We start from the raw sequence: 26,359 nt of genomic DNA on the forward strand, positions 1-26,359 counted from the left end.
GGGGATAATAAGCAGTAAATGAGTATATAGTGAATATATAATTGCATATCATTATAAGTGCTGTGATCAGGGCAACATATTTAGGGTTGTCAGTATTAAATTTACATGTAGTAAAAGAAGTATTCATTGTTGATCTGAAGTTTCAATTTAACTGGGGACCCTACATTTTCATTTGCTATTTCTGGCACCTCCGCCAGTATATATAAGCGTGTGTGTGTGTGTGTGTGTGTGTGTGTGTGTGTGTGTGTGTGTGCGTCTGTGTGACAGAGAGAGAGAGAGAGACAGAGACACAGAGGCACATAGAGAGAGAGAAAGAGAGAGAGAGAAAGTCAGGGGAGAGTTATATTAGATAGGATACTCAAGCAAAGCTCACTTTAGGCACTCTAAATTGCAACTGGACATATGAAATGGAGCTAGCCAGGAAAGGAAGAGAGTGGAAAGGAGAGAGCTCTAGGAGAGAGCAGGAGAAAAGAATACCAGGCAAAAAGAATAGCATGTTCAAAGGCCCTGAGAGCTTTGTTCATTCAGCAAGTATTCACTGAGTGCCTATTATGAGCCAGGCACTAGGGATACAATGATGAATGGGTTAGAAGCATTCTACTCTCACAGACCAATAAGTCTAAAGAAACAACTGAGGATAATGGGGCACAGTAGCAGTGAAATCACATTTAGCAAGGGGATGAAAGGTAGTCCAACTATACCATTTTTATTCCCTAGCTGCTAATATGAGGCTCAATGAAAAAACAAAAATATGTACTTTTGTTGAATTCAACAATGATTTATCCTCAACTTGGTCAGGAGAAAAAAATTAAAAAACAAAAATAAAACAACAGAAAAGAAAGAAATTGACAGAAAACATTTTGTTATCCTTTACAGTAATTGTCTTTGGTTACTCATCAATAAAATGCCTCAAAATCAATGAGAGGTAAAATGAACTCTCTAGAGAAAATTCAGACTTGTTTAAATAACTCCCTAAACCAACCAACTGAAATGGGGAAAAAAGGCAAAGGCCACAAAGACAATAACATAAAACAACCACATGTTTGATCCAGTGTGCCTCAAGAATAGTAGAGATCTCTGGATATGAAAAAAGGACCAAAAAAAAAAAAAAAAAAGATAAATTCTAGAAATACAGCCATCTGGGAAGTTCCAAGATAACCATAAACACCTTATACTCCAATGAATTGTCTTTTTTCTCTGAGGGTCAGTTTATCTGGGGGAAAGGAGTGATTCTTGGATAAGAACAAAGAGCCATTTCTCTTAATCATATAAGCTTGCATTGACGATTATCTGAAATTTTTAGATAATATCCATTGTATTAATGATAATGCAGTTCATAGGAAAAATGGTCAGAGATTAGTTTTCAGGCCATGAGTTGAGTTCATTTTGTGAAAATCTAAGGGGAAGAAAGAGAATTCTCATTTACAGCTTGATTTTTAATTTGCTTGTTTGAACAAATTAAAAAAATGAATTCATATTTCAATGTATTTTCTTCATATCACAGACTTTGTTTAAAGTGTATTTCTTGGAAATGCTCTTAACTAGGGTTATTTATTAATTAATACCCCAAAACAAAACAAAATCTCATAGGATGATGATGACATGGTAATTAATAATTTAAAGACTAATTATACCAAACTAATCTTCTTTTTTTTTTTTTGTCTTTTTGCCTTTTCTAGGGCCACACTTGTGGCATATGGAGGTTCCCAGGCTAGGTGTCTAATCAGAGCTGTAACCACCAGACTACGCCAGAGCCACAACAACGCGGGATCCGAGCCATGTCTGCGACCTACACCACAGCTCACGGCAATGCCTGATCCTTAACTCACTGAGCAAGGCCAGGGATCGAACCCGAGACCTCATGGTTCCTAGTCAGATTCATTACCAATAAGCCATGACAGGAACTCCCCAAACTAACCTTAAATACATGTGGTCGTCTACTTCTCCAGCTTGTTGTTATCTCCTGGAATATCAGCATCTTATTCAGTATATTTGCTATACCTCTTAGATTCATAGCAATTGCAAATTTGATAAGCCTGCAATCTGCCCCTCCATCTCAGTCATTGATAAAAAATATTAAACAGAATAAGTCACTAAATAGAGCTCTCTGCCAAGCTACTAGAAATATTGATTTTCATTGCTACTTAAATCAATACCCAAATACTAAATTTTGCTTCTCATTAACTCTCAGTTCCCCACATTATTCCACAGTTTCTGATGAGAGGTCGAGCGCCTTGCATAAATACAAACAAAATTTAGTGGGGATTAAAAATAATCCCTGCATTTGTGTCAAAAATTTTAATGCACTTTTGAAAACATAACAGCAAACCCATTCACAGTAGAGCAACTAAGATGATGAAGTCAGAACTATGTCTTATGTAGAATAGAAATTGGGATTTGTACAGGAGAAAACATTTAATCCTTTCTGGTAGTTTTTAAAAAATATCAAAATGTCTTTCATATGAAAGAGAGGATGCTCTTCTTCAATACTAAGGTGGCAAATTCAAACTTCGACAGAGGTTGAGCAGGCAATGTGAAGGAGGGAGGACAGCCTTACTCTTTTCTTCCTTTGAAAGAGACATAAGAAGAAGAAATAATGCCTCTCAACTTTCCTGTAAAAAGCTGCTGCACAAACTCAATAGCTCCAGGCAAATGACACTTGGGCTCAGTTTAGGGGCAACAGAGAGTGTTGGGAACTGTGATTGCCTGAGGTGTTGTGCCCAGGTTAAAGGGGAAGGCAGCTGTTTCCTAAAGCTGGCTAATTGTTGTCAGGGAGATGTTATCTATGCTCTCTGAACATTAGCGCCTGTAACAGATTTTTCAAAAGAAACCAGAAATCTGTTTTTTGTTGTTGTTGTTTTGTTTTTCTTTTTATGGCCACGACAGCAGCATATGAAAGTTTCTGGGTTAGGGGTTGAATCAGAGCTGCAGCTGTTGGCCTGCACCGCAGCTTGCGGCAATGCTAAATCTTAACCCAATGAGCGAGGCCAGGGATCAAACCTGCATTCTCATGGACATTATGTCCAGTTCTTAACCTGCTGGCTCACAAGGAGAACTCCAGAAATCTGGGTTTTTATGTTAATTCTCTTGATTTTTAAATCTGGGCAATAAATTCAGATTAAACAAAACAAAACAAAATACTTTGCTGATCATGTTGGAAGGCAATCTTATCTGAGACTGGATTGATTGCCCTTTAGAGCCCTGTGTCACTTTGAGAGGCTATGGTTCCAAATAAAGCTGTCCCTGGGGTTTCAGAGAAGGAAATATATGGCTGGAAGGTTCTTGATAGTGTTTGTTGGTGAAGTAGGATGTGATCTCAGCTTTGCAAAACAATAACCATTTGGAGACAGAAGATTGAGGAGGGAATTCGTAGCTGATAAAAGAGCAGGCACAAAAGAAAAAAGGTCAGAATAAGGGTGGCCTGAAATGGTAGTGGCAATGAGAAGATTCTAGTTGAAGTGAATGGTTTATATGTCAATTAAACCTGAGTCACAAACTGGCCACCTCCAGTCATGTTGTCTTGTATCCTGGACCACGACAAATTTACATTGCCTGATTTGTTCCCAAAGTACTTAGAACTGCATTATCATTGGTACAAAGGCAAAAAATTTTGATTTTATGTAAATATATTTTCCTGAATCAAGTTCATGATGCACACATCCAGTACCTCTTAAACACTATTATGTGGTTAGGAATTTGGAAATTCAAATCAAAAATGATCTAAATAGATTGGCCAAAGATTTCAATTGTCTTTTCTTTTTCTTTCTTTCTTTCTTTCTTTCTTTCTTTCTTTCTTTCTTTCTTTCTTTCTTTCTTTCTTTCTTTCTTTCTTTCTTTCTTTCTTTCTTCCTTCCTTCCTTCCTTCCTTCCTTCCTTCCTTCCTTCTTTCTTTCTTTTTTATTTTTGCTTTTTGGGGCTGCTGGTACAGCACATGGATGTTCCCAGGCTAGGGGTTGAGTTGGAGCTGCAGCTGCCAACCTACACCGCCACAGCTACGGCAACATGGGATCCGAGCCACGTTTGCGACCTACACCATAGCTCATGCCAACAATGGATCCTTACCGGACCAAGCAAGGCCAGGGATCGAACATGCCTCCTCATGGATACTGCTGAGGTTCACTTCTGCTGAGCCATGACGGGAACTCCCAAAGATTTCAATTTTCTTTTTTTTTTTCTTTTTTATTACTCAAATCCAAAGATTTCAATTTTCAATCAATGGTTCTGGCATGAGAGGCACACACATCTCTAGGGTTTAACTCTTACAATTTAAAGTCAGATGTTGCTGTCACACAAATATCTGTGCTTGTATAATCCTTTAACAACCATCCTCCCATTGGATCCTCAACACATCCCTATTTGTTCATGCATTAGATGGAGACCTACTAACAACAGATGGCCAACTATTACTGCCAGTTATAGGTGCTCAGAATGTAGCAGTTAACACAATTTAAAACCTCTACTAGGTAAGCAGGTGAGGCATTTTTACTCCCATTAAAAATGCATTTACCACAGAAGTAAAACAGAAATACACTCTCTGTATTAAAGGTTAAGGCAATGCAAAAGTATATAGAGTAAAATTTGGACGTCATTCCCTTACATTTATATACAAAATCATTTTTTGTATAAATGCTATTACACAACATGTATTTTTCAGAAACATTATTTTGTAACTAAAAATATCTGAGATTTCTTTATGTCGACTTTTTAAAGGCTCAAAGTTTTCCCTAGTTTGTATGTAGTACAATATATTTAATCTCTTCCTTATCAATAGATATTTTTGGCTGTTTACATTTCTGTTGTCATTACAGTGATGCACTGTACAGGTATCTTTGTCTGCATAAGGAAATATTTATAGAAGTATATTACTAGAAGTAGTTTTACTAGGAACATTTAAAATGCTGAGTGATACTGACAACAAAGTGCATAAAAATGCCTAATCCTCTTCATTCTTGCCAATATTGAACTGAACATGAAAAAACGCTTGAAATCTTGTCAATTGGATGGATGTGAAATGTCCCAGTTGAATTTGTATTTTCTCCATTTGTAAATAAACACCATTTTACTTGACTATATATATTTATATGTATATATACACACATACAGAGAGAGGTCTGTAAATTAGTTGTTCATATTTTTTATTCAACTTTCTATTGTATTACGTTTTTCACATTGATTCGTAGGTGTTCTTTGAGTATATTTAAAACATTAAAACTGTTGATGATGCTGCAAATATTTTCTTCTAGCCCGTCATTTTTCTCCTATTTATGCTTTTATTTACCTTTGAAAATTCATGTGTAGTTGATTAATTTTTTAACACTAGATAAGTATATATTTATTTTTTTTACTCAATGAATTTTATTACATTTATAGTTGTACAATGATCATCACAACTGATTTTATAGCATTTCCATTAAGTTGATTAATTTTTAATTCTACTGTTTTTAAGTTTTGAGTCTTATTTTGGAAGAACCTCAACATTCCAAAATTATAGAAATAGTTCCTGGTATTTTCATAGTTTTTTTCTTAGTATTTTGCTCTGTAACCCCTTTTTAGGATTTAGGCATTTAACTTTTTCTCCCAAAGGAATAGCCCATTGACCCACACTATTTATTAAAACACCTAATCTGCTGCCTTTATATTGGAAGAACAATTTGACTTGGGTTTCACATTCTGTCCCTCAGAAGCGAAAATGTGCGGCCTTTCCATCTTCTGAAATTGAATGTCACTGTGGTGAAATCCAAGGCCAACCTGATTATTTCTGCTTTTGTAAGTGACTTGGATTTTCTGCCTAGACAGCCCCATAATTCTTTCTTTAAGCTTGAAATTCAATAACTTTGCCAGATTATCTCATCTTTTTGATGATTCCAAATGAAAATTTCCTGGCATCTAGTGGGTCCTTCAAGTCTTTCAGTCCACTTATTACATCATTTCAGAAGAATATTGTTTTATAACAATTTCCATGTGTTTTATTCTTCAAAAACACTCAACTATCTGCCATCCATTTCTGTCCTATTGCTTGTAGTCATTATTGTATCTTTGTTCTTTTCTACTTTGTTTTGTGTTATGTCTTCAAATCTGTCCCCTATGTCCCTGACAGCGTTTTCAGAGAATTTCATTCTATTTTTGTTGCTTCTAAAGTGTTTTTTTTTATCTTCTAAGTGATTTTATCTCTCTAGCTTTTCTCTGAGCTCTTCTAGCACACTTTTAATCTTCCTTGATTATTTTATGTCTCTTCTATGAAATCTTAAATCATATATCTATCTGTATCTATATTGAGAGAAAGACAAAATTCATGTTGTCTTCCTAATAATGGAGAATTCTTTGTCCAGACTGTTCTGTCATACTTTGGTAAATCTGTTTGGGAGGTCATGGGCTCTTCTTTGGCTTAAAATATATATATGTATTGCAGTTTCAAAGAACATGTCGCACTCCCTCCTTTTTGATTATTATTCATCTTTAAATGAGACTTTTTATTTATTAAAGAACAGTATAGTCTAGGGATAAAGGGAAATGGGTTGAATAAAGTAAACAGAAGCCAACTGCAGCTTTAATTTGGGTTTTTCTCTGGTTCTCTATCATTGCATTTAACAAGCCACCCCAGAATGAATGGTTTAAAACAAGAATCAGCTGTTTTGTATGCAAATCTGCACATTGGGCAGAGCTCAGCAGGTTCAGCTCATTTCTGCTCCACATGGAATCAGTTGGAGCAACTCTAAGAGGTTGAAGGATTCACTTTGAGGATGGACCACCCACAGGACTCAGCACTCATCATAAAGCAGAGCAGCTTGACCTCACAGAAAGGTGGTAGCATTCCAAGGAAGAGTGTCACAAGGGATATGAAATGGAAGCTGCTAGTTTCTTAAGGCCTAAGCTTGGAAAATGGCACTTCATCCTTTCCTCTACATTTTATAGATTAAAGGGGACAAGGAGACTCCAGCTCTCCATGAGGGGAGTGTCAAAGAATTTGAGGCATGTTTGAAAACTCCCTCAAGTTGTCTGTCTCATTTGTCACTAAATCTGTTTTCTTTCTGTTGGGCACACATCTTTTTGCAGCCCATGACATTCAAATTGAGTGCCACTGAGAAAAGACCCATAAGTTACAGATAAATTATGTTTTGATTTAGAAATTGTTGCCTCCCTTCCTCCCATGCAAATAGCCTCTTGCAGTGCCCTAGCTGGGAAACTGCAATGTAGGTCAGAGCGATTTCTGTTCATCTTTCATTTTGAAGGGGCAGATTATTTCCCCCCGTTTCTTCCTTGGCCCATTCAGTCTGATCTTATCTGCAACCCTAACCAATGGAATATTAGCCAGTCCTTTCAGTGATGTGATATGTTGTCAGGTCTAAAAGGAACTGATTTGGTCAGCACCATTCCATTTCTTGTTCACAGTATTTGGCAGCAATATTTCATACATAAACATTTCATATTTTATGGTTTGGAATTGTGACTATTTCTCTGCTTCATATGCTATAAAAATTTCCTTTCTATTTTTTCAATGTTTCTCATAGTTTTAGTTTGTTTTCAGCAGGTCTAGTAGAATAAAATATTTTATCCTGCTGTCTTAAGCACAAGCTCCATGTGAACTTTAGAATCACCTTACAAATCCATTGGGATTTGAGAAGGGAGATTATTCTGAAGGTACAGTTTACTTGGGAGAAGGGTTGACTACTTTACAATATTGAATCTTCCCATCCTATTTCACAGCAGGGCTCTTCATTTATTGAAGGTGTCTTTTTTTGTCCTTCACTAAAGTTAAGGTTTTTTCTTCTCACATATCATGAGGGATATTCCAATTATTTTAGATTTTAAAATGGTATGGTAAACAAAATAATTTTCCCATGATATTTAATCATCAGTTGTTACTGAAGTCTAGGAAAACTATTGATTTTTTTGTGTCAGCCTTCTGTCCAGCTGTATTTCTGAGCTCTCTAAATTTTGCCATTTGAGTCTCTTTCTTTCTTGCTTTTTAGGGCTATACCTACAGCATATGGGGGTTCCCAGGCTACTAGGAGGGAGCTGCAGCTGCTAGTCTCCACCACAGCCACAGCAACGTGGGATTCAAGCCATGAAGTTCATGGCAACGCTGGATCCTTAACCCACTGAGAGAAGCCAGGGATTGAACCCACATCCTCAATGGATACTGGTTAGTTTCTTTACCACTGAGTCACGACAGGAACTCCCTGAGTCTCTCATATTTTTAAGTAGACAATCACATCAGCTCAAGTATTATTTTGAATTTTATATTTTAAATTTCTATGATTTTACTTTTAAAATTTCAACTTATGCTTGTTTTAGGGATGTAAATAGTCTTTTATTCCATCTTAGTAAATAATTATACATGTTTTGAACTTTGGTTTTCTATAGTTTTGTTCTCCATGACATTGATCTTATCTGTCTTGATAATCTATATCTGCAGTGTAATCTCACTTCTATAATCCCAACAGATTTTTATATTTTAAACTGGGATTGATATGTATACTGAGGCTCCTATTTTGAGGGAATTAGAAAGCAGAACTGAAAAGGCTGACTGACTTGCTCAATGGCATAAAGTTGGTAAATGGTAAAGTCATTATCCAGACTCCCAACCCAATCTTCCCTTCTTCATGGAGAAAGTAAAACACACAATCCATACACGAAGCATGTTCTAAGATTAAAATTCTCCTGATACTTTTATCAGAACTACTAATAAAACAAAATTGAAGACATACGTGTATATATTTTTTACTTTTCATAACTTGTTCTTATAAACATGCTAATAAAAAGGCTATAAGCAGATAGAGCAATAGGCAATGTCTGAAAATATAAGCACTCAATAATCACATAATTAAGAATTAACTCCATTTAGAAGATATTCTGATGTCCATAAAAACAAAGTAGGCGGGTGAGAGTAGGGACAAGGTTAAACATAAAAAGAATAAACCTCCAAATATATTAGGGTTAGGGTTTAACTTAATAACATCAGGTATAGCATGCTCGCATCAATGGCATTAGATCAAACTTGATCATTTAATTGCCATTCTGGAAATAAGCTATTTGGCACAGGCTTCAGAATTTAACTTTCATATGTTCAGTTGAATTAAATACCTTTAGAAAAGTCAGATGAAATTACTTTATGATTTGGATACTACGGGATAATGTCAACAAGGATGCGGTCTGGATTTTATGTGTTTCATTTCATATAAAAATTCACGGGGCACTCACTCCACTATCTTTTGAAATGAGAAACTCTTGCTGTAAACCTAAGAAAAACAAACTAAATAGTGAAAGAATTTCTTCCTTTTCCCTTCAATATGACTGCCATTCTGGCAATGAAAAAAACGATGTATTTGAGGACCCCTGGGACAGGAAAATCGCTAAGAGCTCCCAACTTCTTTCCTGTAAACAACCGATATTTTAAAGCTATTAACACAGGAGCTGGGCATTCAAAGATAGTTCATTTATCATCCAATAGCTGGCAAGCGTGTCAGGCATTATAGTCATGTTCTGAAAAATGGGCCTGAGTTCACCCTCCATGGCTGAACAGCTGCTCTTCCCCAAAGTTTTAATCAGATTCCAGAGCATTACATGCCCAAGTAAGGCAGAGCCGACATAAAACCTGCAATAAGCCTGCCATGTAAATTCATTATGGAGCCCAAGTAATATGAACAGATTATATTCTCCAGGCCAAGAGAGAGCTTTTAATTTAGACCAAAATTATAACTGCATATTGATTTGGCCCCTTGTTCTCTGGATTTTTTTTCTTGGAAAAAAAATTCAGAATTGATCACCTAAAATAAAAAGGCATTTTATTGATTGTTCAGAATGAGAAGTCAAGCTTAAACACACTGGAAAGAAAATATGCCCTCAGGACAAAAAAAAAAAAAAAAAAAAAGAAAAAAAAAAAAAGAAACTTAACCCAGAGCTCTTGAAATATAAAATTTTGTCTTTTTGTTTAGATATACCTCCTCCTCTCTGAAGTGAGAGCTAAAGCTTTCTTTAGACTCAGAAGGAGTGATTAGTCACAGAAGAATTGACAAGAATCACAGAATCAAACACTGCAAGTAACCATCTCAGCTTTATGTAGTGGGGAGAGAGCAAGGTTTAGTTATCCTAAATAAACTTTGAGTAGTTTTAAATCGTCCTCAGTGTTCACATGGATTTGGGGAGTGGTTGCCTACCGCTTCAAAATTCCAAGTTCCAATGGGGGAAAAATACCTTTTGTGTGAAAGATGAAGATAAACATCTGATTCATCAATCTACCCTTCATCTGTTCCCATGCTGACCATACATCCCTCCAGATATTATCTGTCTTTATATGCAGGTCTGCCTACAGAAAAGATTGCGTTTATCATATATGATCTTTGGGACACTTGAAATCTTGGTGACGATAATTTCCTGTGGTGAATTAATAAAGTAGATGCTGATTATGATTTATCTCCCTAAGTAGCTGGGCTCTAGAAAGAAAATGAGCTGATTGTGCTAGCATGGATATTCTGGCCCGTGGGTCAGTAGTTTCTTGGTGTTTATTACAGTAGCACCCTGGTGTCCTCCTCTGCTTCATGCATATGTTGGTTGCTTAGTGCAAATTATTCTCTTAATATATGGCTGGTCACCCTAGGCTGAGACTGGAGAACAGCACCAGGTTCTTCAGTGTACAGAGTGAGGCAAAATTTCAAACAGGGCCAAAAGTGAATAAGAAGCTACTATGACTTAGTGATAACGTATATAAGAAGACAGAACTACCTCTTTCAACTCTCTCAAAACTGATTTGTTGCTTAGTACATTAGCTCGAAGTCACTCATACACATAAAGAACAAATTTTTTTAAAAGAATCGCCATCATGTAGCGTATCAACAATGGCTGTGGCAGAAAATGTCCCCTGCTTTCCACCTATAGAGATAACCTTTTCCTGGGACTTGGCAAGAACTGCACAGATGAATTCCTTGTGTGGATCATGAACCTGACAATAAGAGAATAGGAGGCAATCAGAATAAAGAGTAAGCAAACCCAGGAAGACAATGAGAAAGATGAAGGACAGCCTCCAGAGAGAACATAATGGGTCCAACACTTGAGACACTAGAGGTACAAAGGAGAAAGCCTATAATCTTGAGCAGAAAAATGGAAAGATCCCAGGGAAGATGCTTAACCAGCTTCCTAATGTATAGAAATACTTTATACAGTTTGAAATTATTAAAGACCCTCTAAAGGTTCAAAGCACATATAAGTTGATTTTAGTATTTCTAAACCAAACTGAAAAGGATTATCAGTTGTCAGAGTCTTGCAGGATTTTGAGAAACATTTTAATGAACACGGCTACTTGAGTCAAAATTGGATTGCTTTAAAACAGCTCTTTTGTTGTGTCTCCACTTCCTCTACACACCATCAATTCTCCCTCCGCTATCATTGTATCCAATGTCTTTGAATACTGCAGTAGATAATATAGTGCCTGTTACCTCCATAATGTACCCTTCCCTGTTAATCATCATCATTATTGTCATAGTCATTCCTTATTGGATTTATGATTGACCAAATTCTTTGCTCACCACACTTCGTCTCCCACTCCTTTATGAATTCAGTTTCTCATTTCTATCATTGATTATCTGAGTGGTAAACTCTGTCTATCTGAAAATGTCTTTATTTCATTCTTTCTCTTCAGTGATATTTTAGTTAAATTTAGAACCTTGTTTGTAGGTTATTTTCCTTCAATACTTGGTACATATTATTCTACTGTCCTCTGGCAGCTTTTATTGCCAATGAGAAAACTGCTGCCATCCAAATGTTTCCCATTGTAAATAATTTATCTTTTCTCTCTGGTTGCTTTTAAGATTTACACTTTGTCTTTGATGAACTCACATTTCATTATAATATATTTGGATGTGGGTTAATTTTCATTTATTCAGCTCTGGACATAATACGATGTTTCAATTTTTCTATTCAATTCTGGAAAATTATCATCCATTATCTCTTCAAGTACTTCCACAAATCAATTCTGCTTTGCATTCTGGGTCATTTGTAAACTTTATCTTCTGGTTAACCAGCTGGATTTAATATAACATTTATCTTATCTGCTTAGTTTTTAATGTCAAATCTACATTTTTCATTTTGAAACATTCTTTTGTTTCCTATTTTACTATTCTTTCTTAACTATTTTTCTGCTCCTCCATTTATCTCTTTATTCATTTTGCTATGTTCATTTTATAATTTATCTCAAGATTTTGTAATTTTTATTTAGTTCCATAGGGTGCTTGTTCTTCTCACTGTTTTGTTTATCTCCTGGCTTTTCTCATAGTGAAGTTATTTCCTTTTGTGGCTTGTAAATTTTTATTATGAATTTATTTGCAGGAAGGATTGATTGTTTTCTACTGTGAGATTTCCATGTGTCTGGATTGAGATAGAATCACTCAGAGAAGTTTAGCATATTTAGAAATAAGCAAAGGGAAATAAGGCTGCCAGGTGTTTCAATTGTTCTAAGACCTTTTAATTCATTGGTTTGTATTTCCTATATCACAACTTCTCAGGCCAGGAATTTTGATGCAAAATCTAAATAGATGAAAAGTTTCTTTGCCATTTCTTAAAGCTGATGGACAGGGTCTGTTGACAAAAGGAGCACTTTGAAACTCCAGGCTTCATTCAAAAACTTTGCTCAAGTTCGTTATTATGAGTGAGTCTACAAGAGACAAGGCTCTGATTTCCCCATGGAAATGGGGCTCCAGCTCCAAAAGTTCTGGGTCTGTATCCTATACAAAAACATGCAGCCACTGACTGTGGTAGCTTGTCACTCTTGCCTTGATTCCTCTCTTTTTTCTCACACCTAGGGAATCTCTTTTTCTCTTCTTCAAATCGATTCTACATTTAGAAAATATTTTTACCTTTCTAGATAAAGCATTTTCTTAAGTTTGTAAAGGCATAGGGCCTATCTGCTTAATTGCAATTCATTATGTTCTGAATATTCTATTATTGTGAAATATGGTAGCTGTTGTTCTGGGATGCCCTTTGTATTTGTCTCCCAATCACATCCTTCTAATAATAGATTCCATGCCACTAGCCACAGAGATGGGGCTATCATTCATATCTTGCCAATCACCATGTTTAATTTCTATGGAATACTATGTGATTGGCCTAGAGGTGATCTTCTGATACAAGCAGAGCCAATAGGATTCTTTCTCTGTGGCTGATATGAAAGTATTGGGAGATGTAAATATTATTTTGAGCTAGAACAATATAAGCCTGGAAGTGCCATTAGTTACCCTCTCCTGCTTCGTAGTTATCTATCTGTGCAGTTATCTAGCAAAGAATGATGCTAACACTCAGAGGGAATCAGGGCCAAGAAAGAAGAAGAAAGAATAGACAACCACATTTGAATCCCTAAGTCCTGGCATGCTCAGAGTCAGCCTAACTCCTCTTAAATAAGCCAGTGAATTCCTTTTGCTTAAGCTAAATTGAATTGTGTTTCTGTCACTTACATCTGACTTATACATCAATAAATTAAAGTACAATGGAATTGAGAAAAGAAACCATCAACATGGATTTATTTTATTTATTTTTGGTAGATCAGTTTGCAGTGCATGGTTTGGCATGAAGCAAATCGAGTTCTGAGTTCTGAAGCAGCAGTGAATATAAACATCAGATCTAAGCTGACAGACAAAGGATGGAGTCACAGGGTAAAGCCAAGGTCAATTCCCCGTAATCTGAACAGGGACATTTAGCGCTAGGGTGAAGGAGATGCCAGAGTCATAGCCAGGAAACAGGAACCAGGGATCAGGAATGAGAAAAAACAAAAAAACAAAAAAGGCTGCAGCAGCAGGCAGGGGTATAGGCAGCAAATGTTGGGTGTTCTGACTTAAGCTGGAGGTCAGCTGAGCTCCGCCTCCCAGTAGCTTCTTAAAGATGCCAAAACCCATTGCCATTCCTGCTAGGTGGTGCCACCTGGTGTCTAAAAGATGCAGTTGGCATGGAATTGACTGTCAGGACAAGGAGTCCTTAAGCAAAAAAGACAATAACTTTTTTTTTTTTTTTTTAATTATGTATCCCAGCAGTATCTAGACAGGCATCAAAATAAATGTGTTTTTTTTGCTGATTATGTTTGCAAGGCAAATATCCAAGTGAATTACCCTCAGATAGATGTGTCAAGGAGTTCCTGTCATGGCGCAGCAGAAACAAATCTGACTAGGAACCATGAGGTTGTGGGTTCGATCCCTGGGTTCGATCCCTGGCCTCGCTCAGTGGGTTAAGGATCTGGCGTTGCTGCGAAGTGTAGGTTGAAGAAGAGGCTCGGATCTGGCGTTGCTGTGACTGTGGCGTAGGCCAGCAGCTGTAGCTTCAATTAGAACCCTAGTCTGGGAACCTCCATATGCCGTGGGTGAGGCCCTAAAAAGCAAAAAACAAAAATAAAAAAAAGAAGGATGTGTCAAGATATAAGAAATTTGTTTTTAAGTTAATCAGATTCATGAGAAATATTATACTTCCTGGTTGTAATAACAGTTTTGGTTCATTCTCATCAAAAAAAGACACCTTCTTATCACCTCTGTGTTTACAGCTATGGGTCAAATGGGGAAGGAAGTAGAGCTAATGAGGATTCCTAATAAGCCTTTTCATATATTTGGAAGAAGCAATATGAAGAATATTAAACATCCATCTCCTGGAATGGATTTTAATGAGAGGTTAGTAAAATGCCCCCACCTGTATTTGAAAGGGTATATTATCTCACTTGTTTGGTAATTCTTTGAGACCCTTCCAGATAATTAGCTTCATGTCGTAGGGGATGGAAAAGAGTATAATTTGCCTTCGAGAAGCTTGTACTCTACTTAGAGAAATATTAAGAGAAATAATAGATTTCTTTAGTGATACAGGTTTATAAGCAATTCTCACATAGCTCTTTTCTGGGATGCTTTTTAGAGCAAGGTTTTGTTGCACCTATTAAATCCTGCTAGAGCGATCATTCTCCTATTTCAGTGAGGAGTTGGTTAAGAGCAGGGATGGGTGACTGTGCCCGTCCATCTAGATCACCATCACTTAGCCTAATGCTGGGCACATATAGGTGCTCAGTACATTTTTATTGAGTGGCTAGATGACATCTCAAGGTTCCTCTTAGTGACATGGTACTTTGAATCTCACAGCCATCCCATTAATTTCCATGTTAAATTTCCCTTAAGATGCATAGGATATAAGAAATGTGGTCTTTCAAAATGTCACTCACTTTAGGTGCCAAGCATTTGCCAGTATCACGCTTTTAAGCAGCGTAACACTTTTTTATTCAAAGAAAGAAAATGATGCTCCATTTCTCCCTCTCTTTTAATAATCTACATTGAATTTCCTTATAAGCATTTGCTTAACAGAAAATAAAAGCACCTAGTATGTACTTATTATCATCTAAGAGTCGGCTCTTTAATGAGATTTTTATTTTATCTCCAAGAAAATCTGGAGGCATTTGTACAATGTGGAATTATTTCACAAGAAGATGTTTCAGTACAATACTAGCAATATTTCAGTTTTGCAGATAAATGGCTGAGAACACTTAAAATCTTCTTTCTTCTTTTTAATGGGTAGAAAAAATTTTCAGACTTAAACCTGTGTAGAATCTGCACTTAAAAGAATATTGCCAATTATGAAGTATGTTAATGGGGATTCTTTGGACTAGAGTTGATCATAAGTAGTTTAATCTATTTCCAATAAATATATACAAGTAAAAATAAAATAAAAATCACCTGTGGTCCCAGCTAATACTGTGATTTTATAAATAAATTATACTTATAATGTGTTATAATTATACACACATACGTGCACACACACACATGAATTTGGCTGTTTTTTTTTTAACCAAAATAGATCTTATAGTACATACACATCATTTAAATTTTTTCTTATTTTCTTTAAAAACACTGTGAATACCTTTCAACGTCAATACATTTTTTTCTATCATCTTTTGGAATGTCTGCACAGGATTTCATGACATTAATATATTAAAGTTTACTCAACCAACTAGTAATTCATTTACGACTTCTTACTAAAATCAATGCACTCATTTCCATGGAGAAATTTTTGCACATGGTCTTCTTAACTGCTTCTTAGGATAAATTTCTAGAAATGAAATAAATGGATGAAAGGATTCACAAATTCCAATGATTCTATAAATATTGCCAAATAAATGGATGAAAGGATTCATAAATTCCAATGATTCTATAAACATTGCCAGTGTGCCTTTGTAAGAGTTCTATCTCTTTTCTCTTTCACCAGTAATGTAGGAAGGTTCCCATTTCCCTGAACTCCAATTTACTCCAAGTATGATTGTTCTTTTTTTCTGAAAATTTGAAGATTTGCCAGGCAAAAAATGATACTCCATTGTTGGTTTGATTTGTTTTATGTTGGTTTAATTTGTTCTAGTGAAGCCAATCTTATTTAGTAGAGTATTGCATTTATGTTTCTTCTCTCATTCTTTATATACTTACATCCTTTGTTCATTTTTATACTATGCTTAGCTTTTCTTCATTGGTCTTTTATAACAGGAGTAATATCAACAGCTAATATCTAATGTTTATTTGGTGTTAGGAGCCAGGCCTGTTCCAGTTATTTTTTGTTTAATCCTACCCAATGAGGTAAGTGCTATTACCATCCTTACTTTATAAATGATGTGTCTAGAGCACTGAGAGGTTAAGTAATTTACCTCAGGTAACATAATTAGTACATTTGTTGTATTAAAAAGATTAATAACTCATTACATATATTATAAAGACCATTAACCTATCAACATATGCATCAAGGTGCTTTCCTTGGTTTATCCTTTGTCATTTAATTTTGTTTATAGTGACTGCTAGGATTGCTTGACTCTATCACCATTAAATAAACTTGGTTTTCTTTTATTTTAATATTTTATCATATGAAGAGTATGTTAAATAAATATAATTCAAACACATACAAACATTCAGACAGTATGAAAGGATACAAAATAGTTAAATTATCTTTTCCCCCTTTATCAGGGTCCTACATAGCAAAAGTATCTCCTTTTAACCATTTATGTTTTTATTTCTTCTGATGGCTGCCCTATGACTCTAAATACTATGCATATACCTCCTTCCATTTCTTAATTTATCAACTCCACTCATACATACTGATTCCTCACTGTGAGAGATGTAGTATTTTAGGTGACTTGGTCCTGCCTTCTTCAATCTCCTCCTCCAATTAATTTCTAAAAGTAGCATCAGTTTTTGTTGTAAGTACTTGCAATACTTTAAGTAATAGACTTCAACCTCTGGTTCTTGATTTATCTACTTGAGACATTATGCTTTAACTAAGGGGTTCATTCCTAAAGGTGAAAATCACATATAAAATAGTTATTCTCTCTATTCTTTGGTTCATAAAATGTCATCTCTGTGAAGGAATGCTTCACTAGCAGCAGGTCAATCTTGAGTCATTTTAATGAAACCAGAGAGATCTGCGTAAGCAGAATGAAAGATATTGATATAAATGACTATATAAATTATAATAAGTATACGTTTATAAGCATAGATTACATAAATTATATAGATGATAGAGCCTTTCTAAAGATATTGCTTTATTTATTTCCCAAAGTAATTTTGTAATGTATATAGAACAACCATTCTTACACATTAGATATAAGTAAGGAAACAAGTGTGGAAAATTTACGGCCATATAAAGTCATTGTCATAGTCTTTTAGCTTTACTTTCTGATCAGCATCTACTTTTCCCTTTTTGGGGCACTGTTACTCTGAGAAACAACCCCACCTTTCCCCAGTCTCAGTTTATGTACTTCTAAGTAGAACCAATTACTGCCTTGAATTCATGAAGATGGTGACTGAGACCTGAGACAATAAATGCAGCACATTTCCCTGGCCACAAGTGGATCTGAAATGGCCTCACAATCTATAAGGTGTACTAAGATTTGGGCTGGAGATAATGGGACAAAGATTCTTGCTCTATTTTCCTAAAGAGAGATACAGCCCTGGGAGATGCCAGCAACCATCCTGTGACCAGGTGAGGGAAATAACACTGAAAAAGCCAAGTGAGGAGAGAGTCTAGCTCTTTTCACAGGGTCCTTTCTTGAGGCATTTCTACTCCTGCTGTTCAGTTACATCAGCCAACATAGATCCCCCTTGTGTTTATTCCAGTTTGGGTTGATTTTATGTCAACTGTGATAACTATACAGTTTAATTCTGGTGACTATTCTGACACAAGTTTTTTTGACTTAAATTTAGGGCTCTTTCTACTCTACCATGCTGCCTTTAAAGGTAATGTCTTTCAAGGTTTCTTCAATATATCTTTTGTTTTCCTCCATTGCCTATTAAACAATCTTTAGAAATATAAAGCCATAATATGGAATTTATTCATGAACCAATATGCATACATGTTTGGTCATGAAATTCCCTATATATTTGCAGTAATAGTATGGATCAGAAAAAAATTTACTTTCAAATTTTTTTTAAATAAAGTTGCTTTTATCTTAAGATTAAAATTTCTGCATCACTTTAAGCCTTAGGGACACCTGCTGTGTACAAGAGTTGTGGTCATCAAATTCAATTTTACATTAATTGTCTGAAATTCAGAGCACATTTCACCTAAGAAACAGTATTATAATTAGTTACTTGCTGCTTAGATTAGCACAGAAAAGCAAATTTAATCTAAAACATGGCTAAATTACTCTGTATTTGAATGAAAAATACTAGAGCACAGTACTGCCACAAAACTAATAATAATTTTTTAATTAAATAGGCATTTTATTTATTTATTTATTTATTTAAAACAAAGTTTTTTGAAATACTAAGAGGATGGTTCTTTTTTTTTCCATGCCTGCATCATGTGGAAGTTCCTAGACCAAGAACTGAACCTGTGCCACAGCAGTGACCCAAGCTGCTGCAGTGACAATGCCAGATCCTTAACCCACTGAACCACAAGGGAACTCCAAGGATGGTGCTTAAAGAAGGAGATGTGCTATTGGAAGAAGGGAAGGTAATTGAAAATGTACTGCCATTCCAAAGAGGCTCTGAAGTCATTGCTGAGGCCATAGTGGTTGATGATTTAGGTCCTTTACTGTACTTGATTTCACATCAAAATGTATCTTTTCTTTTCCATGGTATAATGAAAGCTCTAATCTCTATTCTTAAACTTCAAAACCACACAAAGATGGAACACTGAAAAAGGAAAAAATACAAGAGGTTTTCATTTGCTCTTTTAACGTATAGTTCAGGGGAGTTCCCGTCGTGGCGCAGTAGTTAACGAATCCGACTAGGAACCATGAGGTTGCGGGTTCGGTCCCTGCCCTTGCTCAGTGGGTTAACGATCCGGCGTTGCCGTGAGCTGTGGTGTAGGTTGCAGACGCGGCTTGGATCCCGCGTTGCTGTGGCTCTGGCGTAGGCCGGTGGCTACAGCTCCGATTCGACTCCTAGCCTGGGAACCTCCATATGCCGCAGGAGTGGCCCAAGAAATAGCAACAACAACAACAACAACAAAAAGACAAAAGACAAAAAAATAAATAAATAAAAAAAAATAAAGTATAGTTCAAGTGCAAAGACTCTGTCTTCAAAAATTTACTATCTAGAAAGGCAAATATACATGTAAACTCAAGATTGCACTGCTGAGCTGGCAGAGAATTGATGGAGGCACATACAGGAGTGGAGTAGGGACTTAGAATGTGGGCTAGTGGTTCCTGAAGGAGCAAAATGAGATGTGTGGTGAAAGACTTGATTACACAGAAACAGAAGCTGGGAAGGAGAGAGTTTTGCATGTGTAAAGAAACATGAAGTTATAAGCCAGAGAATTGTGTCTGAACACGATGCAAAGTTTAGAGGGAAGGAACAGAAAAATGAAGACAAATGTTTGAACTTTTGGTCTGAAAGTCATAAAAAATTTTCAAATAGTGCTCTTTCAAGGGAACTAGAAGATAGCTGGAAGAGAGTGTGAGGATGGAGCATTAAAAGGAGAGGAATGCATGTTTAAGTAGATGTATAAAAAGACATTGTCATATGTGCTGTAAAACTAAGTTTAAGAAACAAGTGAGATAAGTGAAGAGTTAAAACACATGGAAAATTGTGCACGGTGAAAAAAGTAGTTAACAACAGACAGGACTGGTGGACAGAGAGCCCAGAGCCAGGGTAACCTAGGTACAGGTGGCCCTCCATACATATTCCTGGGTTCCTCATCAAAGGATCCAAGGTGACCTGACTCTGCAGACATGGAACCCTTGGATAGAGAGGGCTGACTGTACTATGCCATTTGATAGAAGGGACATGAGCCCCCAAGGGTTTTGGAATCAATAGTGGTCCTGGAACTCATCCCCCATGGATACAGAGGGACAGTCATACATTAACACTCAGTAGAGCTCCTGGAAGGGTATGGTGGAGTTCAAATACATCAGGCAGAAGAGAGAGCCTGCAGATGTGAATGTGTGGAAGTTTCCAGGTCAAGTATTTCTAATTTTGAATTACCTTTATTTTAAAGTTAAAATTCATGGGAGTCACTCTGCACAACACCTGAAATGCCAAAGCTGGGAAGCGCAAGATTTCCACTAGCATGACAAGTGCCTGGTGCCTAGAATGGAAGGGATCTTGCCATGGTGGGAAACATGTTTTATTAAGACATGCAACACATGAATAGGAGAGTAGAAAAGACACTGCCAGTGATAACCACTTATTGACCTGAGGAAGTATTAAATGGATTGTTTCAAATGTATCCCATCTCAGGCTTGTGCTCAACATCATCAACATGCATCCTTGGAGTCTGCATTTTTAAGGCAAAACTACTGTGAGTGGTGGTACTGAAGTGGAAAGGCCAAACCTTTCCTTGGTTGTAGCTGCATGATTTTTCCCCAAGCTCGTTTGTGCTTTAGTGGTTTTGCTTTGCCTGGCTTTTTAAAACTTGGCAGCTCAGGAAGTGAAAATGGGGGACTCAGCAGATTTCTAAAAATTTTTACTCCAAATGTTCCTTTAATACTAGTATTTCTTGGACAGAGATTCCTGATGTTCCAGTTAATTGTTCTTGATGTTTCTTTAAAAGCATCCTTTAGCATTTGTGAATCTGCTATGGCTTTTGCTCTTATTTTGCACTCACTGATATTTTCCTTTAACGCAGGAAAGGCCCTTCTCAGTAGCCAGCTGAAATATAAATTTATTCAGAGACTCTTTCTTGAAAGTTGCTGAATTCAGTGGTAACTCTGGGGTAGCAGCCTTAAGAAATGTCAGCTGGCAGAACAGAAGAATAGTGGTGTTCTGTTGTTTCCTACTCCCCTCTGTGAGTTCTGACTTTTAAAAATCCTTTTGTACTTCACAATACATTTTCAAATGGATTTGAAGTAATTAACACCCTGGATTGAATCTTGTTGTCACATTTAATTATGGTAGAGTTACCTTCCTTGGGGGTATGTGACAGTTGCCCAAAATGTTGGTCTTAATCTAAAGCAAAGAAGAGACCTCTGACACAGTGAAAGCCACCAAAGTGGCATTTATTAAATATAAACAGTAAGTGTCTAAAGGGTAGGTGAAGAAAGAGCACTGGTTCTCATCTCAAAAACAAAATTCTTCCAGGATGAAGGGAACATTACATTAGCTCTCAGCTGAAGCTCCATCAGTTTTACTTGTCACGTGATGATTTTAAAATGTGGGTGTTCCCTATAACACATTACATTTGCACTGATAAAGGATATTCTGATGCAATTTCTAACTCCAATTTGCCAAACTTATAAAAACAATGGTTTCTGAGTCTATTATCTGGAAAATAACTTAAGGGAAAAAAATCTAAATAATATTGATTTGAAATGCAGAAAGCTTATTTACATGCTTTTAGGAACCCTAAGTGAATCAGCTAAATATACGCACCAAGAAAAAAAAAAGTTACCCTCTGCATGGTATCTTGTAATAGGCTAGAAACGCAAAACTTATTAATAGTATTAGAAATTAGGTGCCTAATGAATTGTACCCATTATTGGAGATTTTCTGTAGCAATAGTTCCTTAAAAGCTAGAAACTGCCTATATGTCCATGACATAGAGAAAAGATACTATTAAAGCCATTAGGAATTATCACCAAGTAGAAGCATATTTCTCATGGTCAAGAAGCACAGGTAAAGCTCTGGTACTTACTATGTGAGGACTATGGCAACTGCGTCATTCAACACACTCTCCCCAAACAAGAGTGTGTATAGGTCGGGGTCAACATGCAGTTCATGGAAGATGGCCAACACTGTCACTAGGGAAGAAAAACACAAATATGCAGAGTTAGCTGGGACATAGCTATGGACTTGTCCTTGGTTGTGGTCATCTCTATAAAGCACTCATTAACTGCTCATCTTCTCAAATCTATCACTATACACACATAAAGCCTTTAATCAAAACAATCTGATTGATCACTCCCCTGTTTAGAGATTTCTCTGGGCTCCCCAGAAAGTTTGAGCTCCTTGCTACAAGTCTTCCATAATCCACAAACCATTTACCTTCAAGCATCTTTGTATGTATCCCCTGCTCACACTTTGCTGTCTCCCTCAAGCCACACTGAATTTGTCATAATTTCTCAAGCACATAATATCATTTTTTAAATTACCTTTGCAGTTTGGTTCACTTTACCAGGGCAGCTATTTCTTTCCCATCTAAGTCCTACTATGCCCCTCCTTCCTTAAATATGCAAACACACACACACACACACACACACACACACACACAAGCTTCTTGCTACAAAAAAAACCACTTTATTTAATTTTTAAAACCCTTTTAAATGCTCCCCCCACCCCCAACCCTCTGATCCCTTAGCAGAGACCTGGCTCACTTCTTTTTGATTACAGAATTTAGATCAAATCCCAGAAGAGACTGTGAGCGCTTGGCAAATGCTCAATAAGTGTTTGATGTGTGAATGACTAAGTGAATGAATGAATAAACGAATGCCATTGCAGTGGCTTACTCCTGTGAAAGGAGAGGTGGTTGGCACCTGGCTCACATTCTTTTAAAGTCACAGTCATGTATAAAGATGGACTCAGTATTCCTAAGGATTCATTTTTGGCAGTCTGCTGCATGGTTACTATATGCCACATACTTGTATGAAGCCTCTGGGAGTGCATCAGGGCAGTAAATAATCACACACTGATGAACTGTGTTCATCAAAACTATTCAGTATCTTGATATTTGAAACAGTCATGCAAAGTGTGAACAGCAGTCATTAGGATAATGATCCATTGAGTTGATTGCCAAAGGGGAAAAGAGGGAGGTTGAAAATGATACTCATGGTAAATTTTTGAGGCAGAGTGGGCATTTTCATTTCTGTTCTTTCCTTTCCTATTTCATGAACTGAGAGTTTAGTAACTGTTGTAAAGAGTGCTGGGGGGAGAAAAAGCCAAGTTGGAATGTTTTGGAAGTAGGGTCAAAAAGTTTGTATATTTACAAAGTTATGCAACTATCACCACTATCTATTTCCAGAACATTTTCCAGAACCCAAAAAGAAACCTTGTACCCATCAAGCAGTCACTCCCCATTTCTACCTCCTCCCAGCCCCTGGCAAACACTAATCTACTTTCTGTCTCTATGAATTTGCATATTTGAATGTTTAATATAAATTAAATCATACATTATATGACCTTCTGTGTATGACTTCTTCACTTAGCGTAATGATTTCAAGATTCATTCATGTTGTAGCATATATCAATACTTCAATCCTTTTTGTGATTGGATGATATTCCATTATATGGGTATACTACAGTTAGTTTATCCATTCGTCAATTGATGTGCATTTGGGTACTTTTCACATTTTGGCTATGATGAATAATGCTGCTATAAACATTTCTGTTTAGGGTTTTGTATAAACACAGGTTGTGTTAATTTCAGGTGTACAGTAAAGTGATTCAGTTGTACGTAAAAAAAGAAGTTTGGCACTTGTCCTGCTATAATAGAAGGGTTTTAGTCAGACAGTGATGCAGTCTGATTTAAACTCTGGAAATAAAGTGCAAGCAGCAGGGCAGAGGGTGGAATGGACATGTGGCTGGAGCCTTCCCCAAATGTTTTGGCAAGAGATGAGTTGTCCCACGACAGGAAAAGTCCTAGACTTAGGCTCCTAGACTCTTGTATATCCTGCTCTGCTCTAAACATCCACTACCTTGTGTTCTGATAGGTCAGTGACCACAGTGCTTTGTACTTATTTGCTGGTTTTCATCTTCCTTGTGTGTCACTCGCCCTTAGCATGGCACTAGAATTTGGTAAGCCTTTAGTGAGTGAATGAATAAAAGATAATGGCAGTGAGGATAGAGCAGAGGTGATAATACCCACAAGATATTTGGGACGGAAAATTGTTGGGCCTTGGTGCTTGAGAGACAGCAAAAAATGACCTGGGTTTTAATTTTGGGCAGTTGGTAGATGCGCTGCATAAGAGAAATTAGTTTGCAGATGGGGGAATTTTGTTAAGTTTGTTTTTTGACATGTCGACTTAAGGAGCCAGGTGGAATTTCAAGTGAAAAGTTTAATAAGAAAACTGGAAGCAAAAGGCTGAAACCATATAGAGTTAAAGCAGAAGAAAGAATTTATTGGTTAGAAGCATGTAGAGGAACATAAAGCCCCAAGAGTGGCTTAGATTGCCTGGGAAAAGTACATAGAAAGAGAAGAGAGATCATGAAAGATCCTTGAAGAACACACTAAGGTGGAAGTGGAGAAAAAGAAGCATGAAATACATATGTGGTATATTTGCCAAACCTGACCTCAAGCATGAACAAATAGGCTGAAGACTATATCCGTCATGAATAGATTTTTACTTACTAAATTTATTTTTTTTTTACTTACTAAAAATTATCCTAGGGAAAGGAGTATTGAACTCAACTAGCTTTGGGGTAAAGAGACAACAGATACAAAAGTCATGAATTGGCATGACATTTAGCCATGTCCCATTTTGCTAGGCATAGAGTCAATTTCATTATTTTAACTAAACAGATCCTTAATCATGATAGGTGGAATGGCAGAGATGTATTCTCTACCTGTGTGTAGCTGTTTACATTTGCCACCATCCACAGCCCTTGCAGGTGGTAGTGGGAGGAGGCCAATAATTACCTCTGCTCAGTAACCTCTTGTTCTTGCTTGAATAGAGTCAAGACCCTGCATCTAATCAAAACAAAGAGGCTTCAATTGGGGGTTTCAACTAACAACATTTTTCTTTTGCTAGGGTCTTGTGTAATAAAAGTAAAGTTATTCTTAAATTAGAAAATTCTACCATGGAAGCTCTATTGCATATTGACTTTAGTCTCTGCAGATGTTTATTTGCATTTCCAAGATTTGAAGATGACTTGCAGCTTGTCTGTAATCCCAGACAGGTTTCCTAGGCCATGAATAGGGAGGTAAGTCTCTGGGCTTCTCTCCCCACTTCCCCAGTTGCTAAGTTCACCCTGTGCTGGGATGGACTCTGTGTCTTTCCAGTGCGAGCTTTGAGCCTCTGGAGGGAAAGACTTTTAATTGAATATCCAGTGCTGTTCCAAACTGCTCTGACATTCCCATAATTCCTTTTGCACAAAGAACTGAACTCTACTTCATAAACGTTATCCCACACAAAAGAGAAAGCTATTACTTTGTGCATTCCTATCTACCCTGTGAAGAAATGGAACAGCTTCCAAATAAAGCCAGGCAGTGTGTCCTACAAGAGGGAGTATTTGCTGGGACCACAAATGACTTGAATAGGTGAGTCAGGAAATTAGCCACCCACTCACTGCTAAGCTTAGAGCTTAAAAAAAACCCTCATTTAATTAGCTTGCTGGCAGGGCTCAATCTCACATACAATGTCCAAGACTCTCTGTGGCACTCTCCCAGCAGAGAATTTCTTAGAACAGCTGTGGACATGCTCACACGTCTCTGCTTGCACCTTGCTGGGTTTTAAGGAAAACCCACGCTGGAGGCTGGGCTGAAAAGCAATGTCTAGTTAGACAGTATGAAGAGAACATTCCAGACCTCGTGTAGATAGGAAGGGGAGAAGACACAAACCAATTTCTTTCTTTTCTTTTTAGGGCCATACCCACGGCACATGGAGGTTCCCAGGGATAGGGTCTATTTGGAGCTACAGCTGCTGGTCTACACCACAGTCACAGCAAAGCCAGATAGGAACTGCGTCTGCAACCACAGCTCACAGCAACGCTGGATCCTTAACCCACTGAGTGAGGCCAGCGATCAAACCTGCATTCTCAGGATACTAGTCAGATTTGTTTCCACTGAGCTACAGTGGAAACTCCCCAAACCAATTTCTTAAGCCTATGATTTTATCAGGGGAATTAGTCATTTTTGACTTTGTCATATTTTAGCTATACTCATTGCTTAGTGGCAGATTCTAATGCTCCGCCTGGGGCTTGGGGTTGCTTCCCCACACACCCCCTTCCAATCTGACTTTTTAGCTGGAGAAAAATCCAATTTGTCTCCCAAAATGGTA

The 26,359-nt window shown here is 36.9% G+C and overlaps 1 protein-coding gene across 9 annotated transcripts in view; it reads right to left on the reverse strand.

Annotated features, from left to right (window-relative positions):
* The window catches only part of SLC9A9 (solute carrier family 9 member A9), a 685,137-nt gene that overhangs the window by 356,631 nt on the left and 302,147 nt on the right, over window positions 1-26,359 (reverse strand). For all 9 annotated transcript variants that reach the window (XM_084989945.1, XM_084989943.1, XM_084989947.1 and 6 more), the window contains one exon: window positions 22,063-22,168. In XM_084989945.1, coding sequence (XP_084846071.1) covers window positions 22,063-22,168 — 106 coding nt within the window. The remainder of the gene's footprint in view (window positions 1-22,062; window positions 22,169-26,359) is intronic.

The sequence above is a fragment of the Sus scrofa genome, chromosome 13 (genome assembly GCF_054392235.1).
Source record: "Sus scrofa isolate SSC_HxYL_T2T_F1_AM1 chromosome 13, Sscrofa_HxYL_maternal_Yorkshire_Landrace_v2.0, whole genome shotgun sequence".
Taxonomy (NCBI): domain Eukaryota; kingdom Metazoa; phylum Chordata; class Mammalia; order Artiodactyla; family Suidae; genus Sus; species Sus scrofa.